This window comes from Sebastes umbrosus, chromosome 14 (assembly GCF_015220745.1).
Source record: "Sebastes umbrosus isolate fSebUmb1 chromosome 14, fSebUmb1.pri, whole genome shotgun sequence".
Taxonomy (NCBI): Eukaryota; Metazoa; Chordata; class Actinopteri; order Perciformes; family Sebastidae; genus Sebastes; species Sebastes umbrosus.
Window position 1 is genome coordinate 15,142,074 of NC_051282.1, and position 16,427 is coordinate 15,158,500.

Consider the following 16,427-nt stretch of genomic DNA (forward strand, 5'->3'; position numbering starts at 1 on the left):
TTTATGCAAATGTATATATCTATTATTGGAAATCAATTAACACAAAACAATGACAAATATTGTCCAGAAACCCTCACAGGTATTGCATTTAGCATAAGAAATGCGTTCAAATCCTAATATGACTATGACAGGTACGGCAGGTGCTCAGGTGAGTCTCTCAGGTGAGAAGCTAGGAGGCGGGACCAAGCTACTGTTTGGCAGTTTAAAGCCAAGCCAAGAACTTCCTGTTGTAAAACTTTCAGAATAAAAGAAACATTTGGTGTTATAAAGTCACCTGGTCCACTTCACAGCCAACATTTGTATGTGGGGCCCATGTGGGTAGTAAATGGGCCCTATATGGGATTGTCCGTGGGTTCCATAATGACCCAATGTCAATTGCCCACATGGATTCCATGCAGTATTACAATGGATTGCATTTCAAATGTCATACTTTTCCTTTTTACTTCTAGTGCGTACTGCCGCTACCCTTACAAAGTACATACTGTTGCGTGAAGTATGCATAAAATTAGGACGTACTACTTCCAAAGAACATATATGAAAAACCAGAAACCGGACCCCAGTAAAACATCCGCCTAAAAAGTGCCGTACAAAAGTAAAACAGAATATTTCTATTCTATCGAAATGACCTGTGTTATATTATAAATATAATAAGTGACTTCAGTCCAAAATGGCAGCAGCGGCTGTTGTCAAAAAAACACAGAAGTTTCATCTCTTTGCTTCTATACCCTTTGCTACTTCTTCATACCATTGCACCTTGAACTTTGACCCTCTTGATCATATCGTTGCTGCTGAGCAACGGCGTTATTAACGTTAGGCTAGTGTCGGCATCTAGAAGCCACCACTTGTGCACATAACAGTCCTGCTTATTCCTCACCTTTATTTACAGCTTAGTTGTTTTTTTCCCTAGCTGTTTTTTTTTCTTCTATTTCTGTGTAAGTATATTTAGAGAGATGCATAAAACCGAAGTCAAATTCCTTGTATGTACAGCATGTACTTGGCAAAAACAGCTGATTCTGATTCTGATTCAAGAAAAAAATGTAAATTTTAGCAGAGAATTTGGAGGGCCAGTTTGATGGGGCATTTAGGTGCTTCTCTTCAACGTGTAAAGATGAAAACCACATTAATGTAGAGTCCTTGAGCGAGATGACACTGAATTGAGTGTGCGTAGCAGATAAATGAAAGGCACTCTGTGAAGCACCATAGAAGCACTTTATATAATTACAGTCCATTTACCATCAATCACTTGGGTATGTCGTTAATGACAGGTTTTACAGATAAATAGAAGATACATTTATCATACTATAAACAGATGTCTCATTGAACTTTGAAGCAATGTCTACCCTATAATTTATTATTATTTATTATTATTATTGTTATTATCATTCTCATGTACTGACTTAACTCAACTGCAATAATTCAACTGTGCAATACCCTGTCATTAATACTGCATTTATAAAGAAATATTCTTATTTAATTCATATTTATACTATAATTGAATTTATATTGAACATACTTAATAGATTCCACCTCTCAGAATATTGTATTTACTTATTTGCACCGTGGTTATATGTCATATATTGTATGTCTTTAATGCACATATTTCTTATATTATATTATATAATATTATATTATATGTTACTGTCTATGAGGGACACGGGATTGGTTTCCCCCAAAAGGGGGCGTGGCCACGAGAGCCTACTGTCAATGACGTATTTGCCGGTATAATGTATACGATAGACATTTTTATATCGTTTTGCCGATATATATTGTCATATTGCCATAACAGTAAGTCCTTGTAAAAAATACTTACCGTAAGTGGCCCTCATTACTCATTAAAATATTAAATTTAAACATCAAATCGGAGATAAAAAAAGATTTTATTGCGAGGAAGTTACACGTCTATGTTAAGCATTCAGACTTCTTGAGAAATCTACTGAATTTTTCATACAAAACTTTTTGTGGTATAAAATATGACTACACTTACAACACAAGCAGAAACGGTTCATCAGCAGCGAGCATTTTACAAATAAATACCTGCCGTCAGACATGTCGTGATACAGATAATGAAACGTTTCTCGCTGCCATCTGCAGCAGGTTTTAGGAAGTTCCTGTCTCTGCTCCAGTCTGCGGGATATACTGTATGTGAATATGATGTGTGACTCTCAGTCTTTTGGGCAGCGGCGTGTTGATGAACATGTGGTGCAGAGATTAGATGAGTCAGTCTTTATGTTCATGAAGCACCTGCAGTCTGTGAATACGTGCAGGCAGAGTAACGGCATCGCCTCGGCTTGTTTCTCACAGCTGTATTGTGTAGTTAGCAGGAAACAGCCCGCTTTTCCCCCGCAGCCTCCCTCTCCACCACGACGCGTCAGAGCGATCCAACACCTCAATGATGTCACCGGAGCCGAAACCGAGTTCGTCGGCTTCTTCTGCGGTGAAGGCGTACAGCGCCTTCACCTGCAGCGTGGATGCCCTCTGTGGGACAGAAGAAGAAGAAGTCAGGGACGGCTCAATACATACAAAATCTTCAGTGTTAAAGTTGAGTTCATTGTTTTTTTAAAGAGCTTTGTTAAAGTGTCGTTCACCATTATTTCTGATGATAAAAACAGTAGTGATAAAGTAATGTAAATACACAAATCACAGAATTTAGGGAACAAAATTGGTATTTTAAGGGCACGAAATACTAATTTGAAGATCTAAAATTATCCAAAGAAATTGTATTAGGCTACTGCTGAAATGGTGAAACGAGTCAACAGACTCAGACTAAAATTAATCAGCTTTTCAAGTCTGTCATCAGCTTGTTCTTTGTTTTATATTATAATACATTGAATACATTTGTGTTTAGGACTTTGGAAATTCTTCACAATTGTTTGACTTTTTCCAGATTAAGCAGAGAGGTAGAGAGGATGGCAGGCTGACCTGAGGGAGAGGCATGGTGTCCGATGTACGACGGGGAGGATTAGCAGCTGGGACGGGGCTGTTTCTTCCTGTGTGACCGATGGTGTGAGCTCGCTCCTCCAGACCCACTTTCTTAGCCTGGAAAAGAATGAAAAATACTTTATGTTTCTGCAGACAAATATTATATGAGTCATAATATGCTGGAGAACCACCAGGGCCACTCGTAGCCCAGGGGTTACTTTTGGCCCTGACACACCAAGCCAACGATCGTCTGTCGGACAGTTTGGGGCCGTCGGTGAGCGTCTGTCGGCCTAGTTTTTGCTTTGTTTCATGTATGTATCATAACAACGGCTTGTATATCCGCCGCCCTCGGTCTCCCGATTTCCCTTTTTGAATAACAAATACAGACTACCACAGCCTGCTGGTGTGGAGAGTTATTTCATCTCACGCAGGCGCAGAACGTCCGTGCTAACTGGCCATCTTTACAGTGTGTTCAAATGCAACTTGTCGGACAAGACAAAGGCGACGTGACGCGACACAATGGTCGGCCTTCATCGCCGCTACTTCTTCAATGTCGGCTTGGTGTGTCTGGGCCTTTAGCCAAACCATGTTCTTTTCTCTTGAACCCTACTAAATGGTTTTGTTGCCTAAACCTAAGCAAGATTTTTTGTTTGAATTCACAATGTTAACCACGTGTTTACTGCGACCATAGTGGAGCGTCATAGTTTGACGCGCTGGGAAATGTGTAGTATGTAGTATGCAGTGTGTGATGAGTTGGGAATGAGAGGTGTTGGTGTGTGAAAACTAGTTAGTAAGGAAGCAGAGCAATCTAAACAGTTGAAATAGTTACTCAAATTAACGAATGAATAAGCTAAAATAATAGATAAATGGTTGAAATGTCCGATTGGTATTATGAATGCAAACTCGACCAACTGACCTAAAAATCGACACAGTATAAAGAAATATTGTGACAAGATATGCTTTTATATAACAGATAGTGTTCAAATTTCATCCAAATCAATTGAAATGAACACATTAGGGACATGCCGGGTGTTAATGAGGAGGATATATCAGACTGGTAAAGGTTGAGAAGCAGAGAGAGTACCAGCTGGTTGTGTGGCTGGTCTGAAGATCTGCGCGGTGAAGGAGCTACGGCTGCAGCGGCGCTTCGTTGTTCAGGCAAACTTCCCCTCTTCACCTAAACGAAGGAAACACACAGGAAGTACATGACATCACACCGTCACATCACGAACTACAGTAGACAGTTGACATTTCTATTTATATGTTCATATATCAAATGTGAATCTGACATGTTCACCCGGTGGACTACGGGGAAGCAAAGACATATTCAAAACATAAACATGTAGGCTTTAATTTATTTTCTAACTTCCCATATGACAGTAAACAATATAATTACCAACAGTATTTGTTTAACTTCCTAAAAATATACTGGAACTGAGAAAAACTGGTGTAAAAAGCTGACAAGAGTTCAAATTAACGTTACAAAAAGCAAAATGCTGAGGACGAAAATATGTTGAATATTTAGAGCTGAAGTGAGAAATTGATGAATGAAGAAATAGATAATTAATTAATGACAAAAATCATTTAGGTTATTCATAAAATAACATTATTATAACAACATTTCATTGTTACAGCGTCTTCTCTAACATTCGCGTGAAGTACAGCTGCAACGATTAGTCGACTAATCGATTAGTTGATCAACAGAAAAATGATCTGCTGATATTTTGATAGCGATTAATCAATCTTTAAAGTAATTTCTAATGTAAAAATGGCAGAAAATATGGAGATTTACTGCTTTCCTCTGTTTTATATCATATTAAACTGAATATCTTTGGGTTTTAGACTAACAAAAGAAGACATTTGAAGACATCACTACACTATTTTCTGACATTTTATTGACCAAACGATTAATCAATTAATCTAGAAAATAATCGGCAGATTAATCAATAATGAAAATATATTGTTGCAGCCCTAGTGTGAAGTGAATAACTTTGGCTCTTTTGGCTGTCATTACAATATTTTTTTTTAACATTTGATTAGTCAAAAAAACTGAAAAAATTCAGGATAAATTATTTAATAGTAAATAAAATGAATGTCTAATGTCTTCCTCTTCAGCTCACTTTGATTCACTCTCATTAAGACATCAAGTCCTTTGAAAAAGTCTTTTAGCACATTTTAGTAAAGTAACCCACCTAAGTAGGTCACTGTGGTGAGGCCTTATTAAGAAGTCGAGTTTACTGAACTATTTGAGGTGAATAGCAACTCGAAGCAGCGGTGCTGAACAGAGATGTTTCTTACCGCCTGGACCACGGAGGGGCTCTTACTGTCAGAGCTGCCGTCGTTGAGGTAGATCTCCCTGGTTTTAGAGATGGAGGTAGACTTATAAAAGTTCACCAGCTTGTTTAGGGAGGTGAACTTCTCAGACCACAGGAAGTACTGGCCCTTGTTGTCTTTCATCACTTTGAAGTGCTGAATGTCACTCTCGTGTCTGATGGAAGATAAAGCATGTGTTGTTAAATAAGCTGGACCTGAACAACTAACTGAACAATGATGACCAGAAGGAGAAAACACATTACACCTGTTATAAAGTCCTTACATTGGTTAGCTTAGTTAAAAACGTAAAAATTATTTTAATATTTTACTGCACTTTATGGTCTTTTATTTTATTTTATTGTTATTTTATGAATCACTAATTTTATTGTATTTAATTTGTAAAATGTTATTATTTTATGAATCACTCTATTGTATTTAAGCTGCAAATTTTATTCTATTGATTATTATTTTAGTAATCACTTATTGTATTGTATTTAAGCAGTATATTGATACTCTATTTATTATTTTTTATTAATCACGTATTTAAGATGTAAATTCTATTCTATTTTATTATTATTTTAGAAGTCATGTATTTTATGGTATTTAAGCTGTAAACTTGTATTCTATTTTTACTGTTATTATATTAATCACATATTTTATTGTATTTAAGTTGTAAATGTTTATTGTATTTCATTGTTATTATATAAATCACTTATTTTATTGTATTTAAGTTGTAAACTTTCTATTTATTAAAATTGTATTAATTGCTTATTTTATTGTTCTAAATTGCCCGTAGGTGTGAATGTGAGCGTGAATGGTTGTCTGTCTCTATGTGTCAGCCCTGTGATAGGCTGGCGACCTGTCCAGGGTGTACCCCGCCTTTCGCCCAATGTCAGCTGGGATCGGCTCCAGCCCCCCAGCGACCCCTAATGGGATAAGCGGTTGCAGATGATGGATGGATGGCTTATTTTATTGCATTTTTATCTGTATAATGTTATTAAATTGTATTGTTATTTTATTGTATTTAAACTGTAACATTTAATTCTTTTTTATTGTTATTTTAATAATCACTTATTTTATTGTATTTAAGTTGTAACATTTAATTCTATTTTATTGTTATTTTATTCATCTAGTTTTTATTTCATGCTGTTTTACTACTATTACTGTTATTATAGCTTTTAAATTGATTTTATTACATTTTTGTCATTTTTATTGTCTCGTGTGCTTTGAACTGCACTAACCACAAATACCGTTTGATTGATTGATTGATTGACTGATTGACTGATTGTGCTCCATCATTCAAGATGGATCTCCTCGGCTGGTCATTTTACAAAACTACAGCATCAAGGTTCACTAAAAAGGAATGAGTCAGATCCTGGTGGCCACAATGGAGGTCAACAGCACATAACAACAACAACTAAGAATAGAGTTAAAGAAAGCTGTGCAGTTTGAATGTTTTCACTGGTGGACTGAATGACTGAAGACACTCTGAGGTAAACTAACTGAACTCTGCCTCTGTCTTGTTTACTTACAGCTGTCTCCTGGTTGTAAATATGTGAAGTCTTGCAGAGTTTGCAGCACATTAGAGAAGCTCAGAGGGTGAGATAGTGAGTCAGAGTTTACCTCTTTGATGGGCGTAGAAAGGAAACATTCTTCAAATCAACAACTAGATTAGTAATAATACTCTAAACCACAAATCATTTCAATATCAGGTTATGTGTCAGAAGTTTAAGGTGTCAGTGACAAAACCGTCCCCGAAGTACCCTTCAAATCTTTCTGAAATGTCTTGATCGGTTAGTTTTTTTGTGTTATTGTGTGACTTTGGTGATTTTTGGGTTAGTTCTGATTCAGCACGGACCGGGGCGATTTGCAGTCGAGAGTGAAGAGGTCGAGATAAGAGTCAGTATTTCCAAGTCTGAGGCCGTGGTTCTCTGCAGGAAAACGGTGGACTGCGCCCTCCTTGGCTGCCCCAAGCCGTTGTGGATGAAGAGGGAGCTGAGCCGGAAGGCAAAGCTCTCGATTTACCAGTCTATCTACGTTCCACCTATGGTCATGAGCTTTGGGTAGTGACGGAAAGAATGAGATCGTGGATACAAGCGGCCGAAATGAGTTTCCTTTGTAGGGTGGCTGGGCTCAGCCTTAGAGATAGGGTGAGGAGCATAGACATCCGGAGGGAGCTCGGCGTATAGACGCTGCTCGTTCACATCGAAAAGGGCCAGCTGAGGTGGTTCAGGCATCTGATCAGGATGCCTGCTGGACGCCTCCCTTTGGAGGTTTTCCGGCCAAGTCCAACTGGTAAGAGGCCCCGGGGTAGACCCAGAACACACTGGAGAGATTATATATCTCGTCTGGCCTGGGAACGCCTCGGGGTCCCCCAGGAAGAGCTAGAAAACGTTGCTTGGGAGAGGGACGTCTGGATTTCCCTGCTAAGCCTGCTGCCCCTGGGACCCGGCCCCGGATAAGCGGAAGAAAATGAATGGATGGATGGATAGTTTGGATTCACCAAAGTCATACGATAACACAAACAAACTAACCGATCGAGGCAGCGGTAGACCAGCAACTCCCGTGTTCTGCAAGGTCAATTTACTGTTTTTGTCAAAGGAGTCTGGTGGCTTTGAAGAGAGCATATATAAAGGCTTCAGCTCCCCGTCAGAAAGGGCTGTCTGACAGCAAGGTAAAGTGGTGAAAATATTCTAAATGTAGCGTACACTTAAACTGATATTGTTGTTTTTAGGCGTCTAAAATATGTTTTTCTGCTGCCCCCCGTCCACAGCAGTATATTGCTTTGCTCCTGTGCTGGTACTCCTGTCTGTTTCTCCAAACTCCATCTACTGCAGGTAATACACTGACAATGGAGAAATACCTCATACAACCCCACTGAGACAAATCTGAACTATCACTTTAAAGTGTATAAATGAATTTGGGTGCTCATTCATTTAAAGTGAAAACAAATATTTCCAAGTTTCTGTTCATGTTTCTGAGGTTTTCACTCACTTGACAGAGATGGAGAAGTCTCCCGGGGAGCTCTGGCATCCTCGGATCAAAAAGTCTCCCAAACCTTTGTGCCGGAGGACTTCCTCTGCAGCGCTGCGACTGGCGTTCTCCTGAAACCACCTGAACACACACACAGGATATAATGCTGCTGCTTATCTGATGTAAACGACATTCTGTTGCAACTTCCCCTGAGCAAGGACAGCTTTTTTTTTATTACAGTCCTGTTCCTTGTCTCTTCTGAAAGGGGACATTTTGGAGTTTATTATCAAATAGTAAGAATTAGTCTAAGTGATACTGAATCTAATCTACCGAGGCACAAACACAGTCAAAATATATGTTTTTTCTCATCTTATTGCTGTATTTTATCTGCAGTCCTGTCGCAATATTAGCAACTGTTGCGATATTTGGATCTTAAAATGGTTTGCACAGGTACATTTCTGCTTTCAAACAATGTTTATGAACTGGAGGCCATCCTTTCCAGGCCCGCTGCTTTTTAAGTAACGGATAATGTTACTTAAGAAATCAATAATTTGACACAAAAACGGTCCGCCAGAGTCCAACATCAGAACTGCGTCCATAGCAAAATAGAACACCGTGATTGACCAATCAGAATCGGGTATTCAACAAAGCTGTGTAATAGTTTTTTTTTTAATGTCTCTCACCTCGGAGTCTGCATCTCGATGTAGTTTTGTGGTACGAATCCTTCCTTTCCGTCCAACTCTGCTTTATACCACTCGTCTTGTGGGCTTAAAATCTGATCAGAAGAAGTAAAGAAACGAGATGTCACACAATAAAACATTTTGAAGCCACATTGAGAAAAAAATCCTCATCTACTGACCTTCAGTGTATCGCCCTTTCTGAAGCTGAGCTCGTCGTCTGCTGTCGCAGCAAAATCATACTTTCCTCTGGCCTCCATCAGGACTGGCTCAAGTGTTCAACAAACGTAGAAAATCAGCAAAGAGACGATCAGAGAGTCCACAGCAAGTGTTTCTATGCAGGGAGAAAAGTGTGATTTCATATTGTAGTTATATCAGTACAATTAAATATACATTTGAGACAAAAGGAATACAAATGTATTTATTTAATTTTATTAACATGTGTATTTTACAGGCTAAAACGCCTCGTTGCCTTACAATGGAAGAGTATTAATAGACCAAGGATGGTTAGTTGGCAACATAATAATCGTGAATCCAGACAGGTGACATAGTCTAAAAACACCAAACTTTCACCCAGGAGACTGCTGTTCGTGTCCCGTGTGAAGCCAGAAGTCAAAGTTAACTTATTTGTAGGGCTGTCAATCGATTAAAATATTTAATCACAATTAATCGCATGATTATCCATAGTTAATCGCGATTAATCGCAAATTAATCACACATTTATCTGTTCGAAATGTACCTTAAAGAGAGATTTGTCTTGTATTTAATACTCTTATCAACATGGGAGTGGGCAAATATGTTTACTTTATGCAAATGTGTGCATATGTTTATTATTGGAAATCAAGTAACAACACAAAACAATGACAGATATTGTCCAGAAACCCTCACAGGTACTGCTTTTAGCATAAAAAATATGCTCAAATCATAACATGGCAAACTGAAGCCCAACAGGCAACAACAGCTGTCAGTGTGTCAGTGTGCTGTCTTGACTATGACTTGCCCCAAACTGCATGTGGTTATCATAAAGTGGGCATGTCTGTAAATGGGAGACTCGTGGGTACCCATAGAACCCATTTTCATTCACATATCTTGAGGTCAGAGGTCAAGGGAACCCTTTGAAAATGCCCATGACAGTTTTTCCTCGCCAACATTTAGCGCAACTTTGAAGCGTTATTTAACAAGCTAGTATGACATGTTTGGTACCAATGGATTCCTTACGTTTTTTCTAGTTTCATATGATGCCATATGATGCTATCTTCACTCTATATACTTCACCAAATTAGAAAATATTTCATGTTTTGTTACATGGGATATACAAAAACATAATTTACAGACAAATACATAATCAGTATGTTTACATTAGGGTTAATAAAAAAGGTAGAAGTTAAATAAAATGCATATAATAATTTAAATCTAAGTAAACAAAGTGCATACTGTATGGACTCAATGCATAGGTAGACATAGTGTTGATTTTAAACATTTCTTACATAAAAGTCTTAATTTATCTTATATTTTTAGGGGATATGATGGGAAGGGAACAGGATGTTGAGTGAATATAAACATTAAACCTTTTAATACTTGAGTTCCTGGTATTACACAGTATGTGGTCATATGTGACGCAGCTATCAGGTTGACAGGAATGAAGGACAAAATTACATGTGCAGAGTAAAGGAACTGGAAAAATTCATTTCTAATCTTTTTTTAAATTAGGAAGAGTCACAAAAGCCACTTCCTCGTTTGCTAACTGTTTACCGACAGAAACACAAACAGGACGGGAATGCAGACGTCAACACGTCATTAGTGAAAATGTATTAAAACTACGGTGAGAATTTGAATCCCATGACAGTTTCTGTATCTTGGGTGTTAACTTTTGGTTATTTTCCCACAGACGTGAGTGTAATCTTCACTCTGTTTGTGGTTACGGAGTGAAGGATGTGGTGAGTTATCGTGACTTCACTTCACTCATGCAGCTGTGCAACTTTGCAAGTTTACAATTATATTCTTTGAACTCAAGTACCTACTACTGTATAGTGCTGTAAAATACCCCCTACAGTATATTCCCTTACTCCGTGGGGTTAAGAGATTAATCATCTTTAAAAGGAACAGTGTGTATCTGGCGGTATCCTAGCGGTGAGGTTGCAGGTTACAACTTCTCACGTGTGTTCGGGTTTTGATGGGTGGGTTAAAAAACACAGGACATTCACACGTGAGACCGGTGGTCGTGTCCCGTGTGAAACCACAGATCAAAGTGGATTTATTTGTCACGTTACTTCAATACTTAAAGTTACAGTTTCGGTGTTATTTAATCCCAAACCGAGCGATCTTTTCCTAAACCTAAATAAGTAGTTTGTTGCTTAAACCTAACCAAGTTGATCTGTTCCTAAACCTAAGTAGATTTATTTTGAAAAGACTGGAGCGGAAATTGAGCGTTACGTGTTGCTGGACATTCGTAGGAGAAAGCACGAAAAAAATACATAATGTACACGAATCAAATAGATTACTTTTCGTGACTATAGAGTGCTGCAGGGATGACATATTTTTGTAGTCAGCATCGCCCTGGATCCCCCCACAAAAAGACAATGGGATTTTTCTATTGAGTTTTGGATTATTGCAGAAAATAACCTATGTGACAAATACACGTTTATGATTCTTACATGTTTTGTTCAGCAAGATAATCTCCACAAATGAACACCACTTTATGATTTTTGAAGTGTGAATGCAATCACCAGAAGTAAAAAGCTAACGGTCACACGAGTGTGAGTATACACAACGAGGCTGTAAAGGCGGACGAGTCGGCGTGATGACGTTTAGTAGTCTCATTTAACCGTCTTTTTTAAGACACATTAAAGCTGGGATATTTATTGAATATTTATGTCGTAGAAGAATATGTTTTGCTTTGTAATGATAGTAACAGTGAATAAAAAACACTGTTGTTCCTTCATATCATTGCCTTCTGTCTATTACCAGGTGATGGTGTGACGGCCCCTGCCTCACTACTGAGATGCCAGTGTGGATTTGGCCATTCATTCTTTCCCTGTGTCCTTGAAGGTATCACGGGAGAGGATGCCTGATGCAGAGCACCTGATGCTGGCGCGTCCTGAGTATAAAAGCCCCAATCAAGTGCTGCTCTGCCCTTTTTTTCCTTCACCTGGACTCATCCCTGTCAGAACCTGCCGGGCTGCCTTTGTTTGGCTTTTCTTTAGTTTCCACTCACAACACATCACACTTCATCATGCTCACACATCCACATCTACATTACTGATGTTACTGACTGACACACTCCACATTTGTAATTATTTCTGTATATCCTTAATTTATTTGTAATAAATATCTTTAATTTACAATCAATCACTGCGTCCTTTCCCGTATTTGTCATGGCCTAGGAGCCGGGCTATGACAATGGTGGTTCACTTTTACACTGTGGTCTGTAGGCTTTAGCTTCTATCTTTATCTTTTTAACCTGTTTTGGCTGCTGAGTCAGTTTGCAATATCCTCCAAACACAGAGTGTAGACCCTTCTGTCTTCTTCTCTCTTGAATCACTTTTAGTTTTTTCCAGAAAACAAAGTGTCTTAGCGAAGGATCAATTAAGCAAGTAACAATTAGGCTACTCCAAAGTTCTTGCATTCCAGAAAGTGTTATAGACCAAATCTACCTATGGGTACAAATAAAGTAACCTGAACCTGAGAAAGGTGTGATCATAATGAGATTAAGATTTTCACTTATTCAACACACATTTATGTTTATATGAAAAGTTTAAGGGGATTTTAAGGTGTAGAAATGAACGTACTTTGTTCCCTGCACACTTTCATATGAAACAGCCTCGTTCTCAGTCCAGTCTCAGCTGCTGACTGTGTGTTAAAATGCAGAAATATATAAAGAGGAAATCCAGTACAGTTTTAGTACAGCAAGCTCTTCCTGCACAGCTTCAGGGACTTTTTTTAAACTCTTATCTCATCAATATGTAACCACGCCTCTACTGTTTCAGTCAACAGTTAATGATTGATGTTATAATCAACTTCCACATGATAACAGCAGCAAGAGAAGCTGGACGGTAAACGCCACTGTGGATTCGCTGACAGTAATCGTTCTACCATGAGTCCATCACATTAATGTTTGTATTTATCTGTGTTATGTGCTGGAAGTACAAAAATGAGGAATGTACATTAATGAAACCATTCTGGGTCAAAGTAATGGAAGTTCTGTGTAGTTTGTCTCAGTAATCCCTTTGACTCCTCCTTTCAGTTTATTAAAGGACAGATCTCAAATTACAAATATATTCTAATGTGCATTTCCAGTTATTATGATGGGTATGATTAGAATCTCTGGGATTATTTTGAGAAATAGCTAAAGTTCCAGATTTGAAAAATTGGGTAAACACAGTGTCACTGATGGGATTTTATGAGTCTATCTCAGTAGATTAAAATGTAACAAGCTTTTGGGACCTTTTTAGAAGAACGATATCTATAGAATAAAGACGTGAGCACAATAATCAACATATCCTCCGGTTTGTATGATACCTTGCGAAAAGTTATTCCACATTTTTCATGCGTTTTCCTACAAAATGTCCAGCAACACGTGAAACACGTGACACGAATTTCACATTTTTTTCGTGATGGTCAGCACATAATCAATTTGCATGTAATCCACTTAATTGTGCACCATGTATGGAGAGTGACGAACGCCACATAGGGAGGAGGTCGGGGCGGATGGGTGGGTCAAAAAACACCGGACTTTCACCTAGGAGTTTGTGTCCCGTGTGAAACCAGAACGTTGATTTATTTGTCACGTAATTTCCTTACTTAAGTTACGGCGTTATTTTAACCCAAACCGCGATCTTTTCCTAAACCTAACTAAGTAGTTTTGTTGCCTAAACCTAACAAAGTCGATGTTTTCCTAAACCTAACTAAGTAGTTTTATTTTGAAAAGACTGGAGCGTAAACTGACACCTGCATCACGCGTTACTAAAAACATACTTAATACGTTTTTGAAAGTCATGCTGAGCTTCACGAATAAAAAAGGAAATACAAGATACAAGAAAAAACAAACGTTTATGATACGTACATGTTTTGTTGAGCAAGACAATCTCCACAAATGAACACCACTTCAGGATTTTTGAAGTGTGAATGCAATCGCCAGATGTAAAACGCTAATGTTAGGCTATAGATAAACTACACCACGGTCGCGTGAATGTGAGTTAACGAGGCTGTAAAGGCGGATGAATCGGCGTGATTTAGCCACTTGTTAGCAATCGCCTTTCTTAAGACTCGTAAAGGCTTCAAAATTCACAAGTGGGATATTTACTGATGTATTTTATGTCGTAGAACAAAACGTTAAAATCTCTTCAGCTTGTTTTAACCACAGACCTTATTTCAGACATCTAACTAAAAAAAACGTAAAAAAAACCAAAAACATTGACTTCCAGACGAGGAAGCCTGAAGTGCTAAAATGCTAACTTATTTCTGTGTTTTAGGACTCATTCCTGTAGCACTCATTAGTCACTAATGACGGTAATAGTTAGTTTTCTTCCACTACAGGGTGCAGCAGGGTGTGTACCATGCACCAGGAGGATGTCTTGACATGAGGTCGCTCACAGAGTCCAACATTGACCTCTAACCCTGATGTCTGACCTCTCTGGTGACACAAAAACTCAAAAAAACAAAACATCTGAATTAATAAAATGATTATGAGTTATGGCCTCCTTAAACCCTCTCGTGTACACCAACGATACCCTTCAAAAACCACTTCCCCAAAGTGAGGGCAGTAAAAACATGCAGCTGAGGAACAAACCAGCCATAACAAACACATAGGATCCAGTTAATGAACACATAAATAACAAAGAAATTAGATCAGAAATTTAAGTTTTAACCTGTGTTTACATGTACACAAGTATAACTGGAGTGCAGACTGCTGCAGGTGTCCATATAACAGAGTATAAAAGCCAGATGTGTGTTGGCTGTTGCAGATGCAGCAGAGATTTCCAAAAGGGTTTCATTCAGTTTTAAAAAATTACATAAATTGTAAAAATTGCTGTCAATATTTTTGTTATAGTCTATGTACCTAGAGATGAACGTTAGAGAAGTGAGAAATAAAGAGAAAGAGAAAGAGGAAGAGAACTGAGCTGTTACTTAAATTCAATTTTTTTTGCAATGAAGTATATGGTTGATTTTTTTTAATAATAACATTTTCTGATATTTAATCAACATTGTTCTTCTTACCTTTCCTCCTCTCCGGAGTGGAGCTGAAGTTGTGTGGAGTTTATTCTAGTTTATTCTAAGGCTGACCTCTTCTCCTGCCGAAATGTGAACACAGCAGCATATTTATAGGCTCACACTATGTTTGCATAATCAAATAAAAGCCCCGGTTTGCGCTGAGGGATGATTTACTGGTCTGTTGGCGGGATGAGGTGCAGTAAAGACGGATGATTTATGAGCTGCGTGTGTCTCTGGTCGGTGCGGTTGTCGCTCTGAGAAGAAGAAGAAGAAACAGCCATGGAGCAACGGAGCGGGTTATCCGTCACTTCCGTCCTCATTTTCAGAATAAAACTCCACCTGTTTGTTGTTGAGGTTTGAGAAAGTTTCCAAGTCTGAATTAATATTTTAAAGTAGTCTATAGTTCGGCATTTAATTGGGGAATTATTCACTTTCTCGCCGAGATTTAATTTTTTTTTAAGTAAATTTGCTCTTTTATTAATGTAATATTAATGCTAATGTGCTGGACTATTTGAATTGGTTGCCTGGCAACTGCTTCCAGCCAGGAAGTGACCTAGTAGTCTAACACAAAATTTGATGTATAATTGTTGTTTATAGACTTAGGTTTTGAATTAAATAAAACAGATATAAAGTGTTAATTGGTGAGCTTTAGAAGTAGGATAATGGACTTAAAAATTTTTTTTTCATATATTCTGGATTTTCAAATTTAAAAATTAGCCTGAGCTAATTAAAGAAATTAAAGATAATAATAATAATAAACTTTATTTGTATAGCACCTTTCAAAACATAGTTACAAAGTGATTTACATAAGTTAAAAGAGTGCAAACATCAAGATAAAAACAATACAGAATAAAAACTTAAAAACATAGGCCAAAATAAAATGTTGAACATAAGACTTTTGTAAAAAAAGTCAACAATAATGAAATTTAAAACAAAGGATGCTATAAAAAAAGCCTTCCTCTAAAGGTAGGTTTTGAGGCGTGATTTAAAAGAAGAAACAGAGTTTACTAGCCTGAGATCCTCCGAAAGAGAGTTCCACAGCTGTGGATAGGCACTAATCCAACTTTTTGGTTGGAAAAAACAAATCATTAGAATTAGATTATTATTACAAGCAGAGTATTTTTTAGGTGAAATATATGGAAGGTGATTGGGACATATGGTTGAATGGGACAGTATTACTATACAGGGTTTATTTCCTCACCTGATGAGTGAAAATATATGTATTTTTTTTTTTTTTTGCTGAGCCCTAGTTATGAAACCACATGATCAAAATTGCATGTCCTCCTGTGACATCACGTAGGCAAACATCAAACAGGAAGTTGGCCCTGCAAAGCA

General features: G+C 37.9%; 1 protein-coding gene across 2 annotated transcripts; it reads right to left on the reverse strand.

Annotated features, from left to right (window-relative positions):
• Positions 1 to 1,858: 1,858 nt before the first annotated feature.
• grap2a (GRB2 related adaptor protein 2a) lies at positions 1,859 to 15,539 on the reverse strand. 2 transcript variants are annotated; one of them, XM_037792347.1, is made up of 9 exons: positions 15,099 to 15,539; positions 12,671 to 12,731; positions 9,065 to 9,216; positions 8,889 to 8,980; positions 8,227 to 8,346; positions 5,218 to 5,407; positions 4,004 to 4,096; positions 2,920 to 3,036; positions 1,859 to 2,475 (listed from the first exon to the last, which is right to left on the reverse strand). In XM_037792347.1, the coding sequence occupies exons 3-9, from the start codon at positions 9,140 to 9,142 to the stop codon at positions 2,296 to 2,298; spliced, it is 870 nt and encodes a 289-aa protein (XP_037648275.1). In that variant the 5' UTR covers positions 9,143 to 9,216; positions 12,671 to 12,731; positions 15,099 to 15,539; the 3' UTR covers positions 1,859 to 2,295. The 2 variants fall into 2 exon arrangements, with proteins under 2 accessions (XP_037648275.1, XP_037648274.1); XM_037792346.1 differs by lacking the exon at positions 12,671 to 12,731 and having other exon boundaries at positions 15,099 to 15,538.
• Between the last annotated feature and the right edge of the window lie 888 nt (positions 15,540 to 16,427).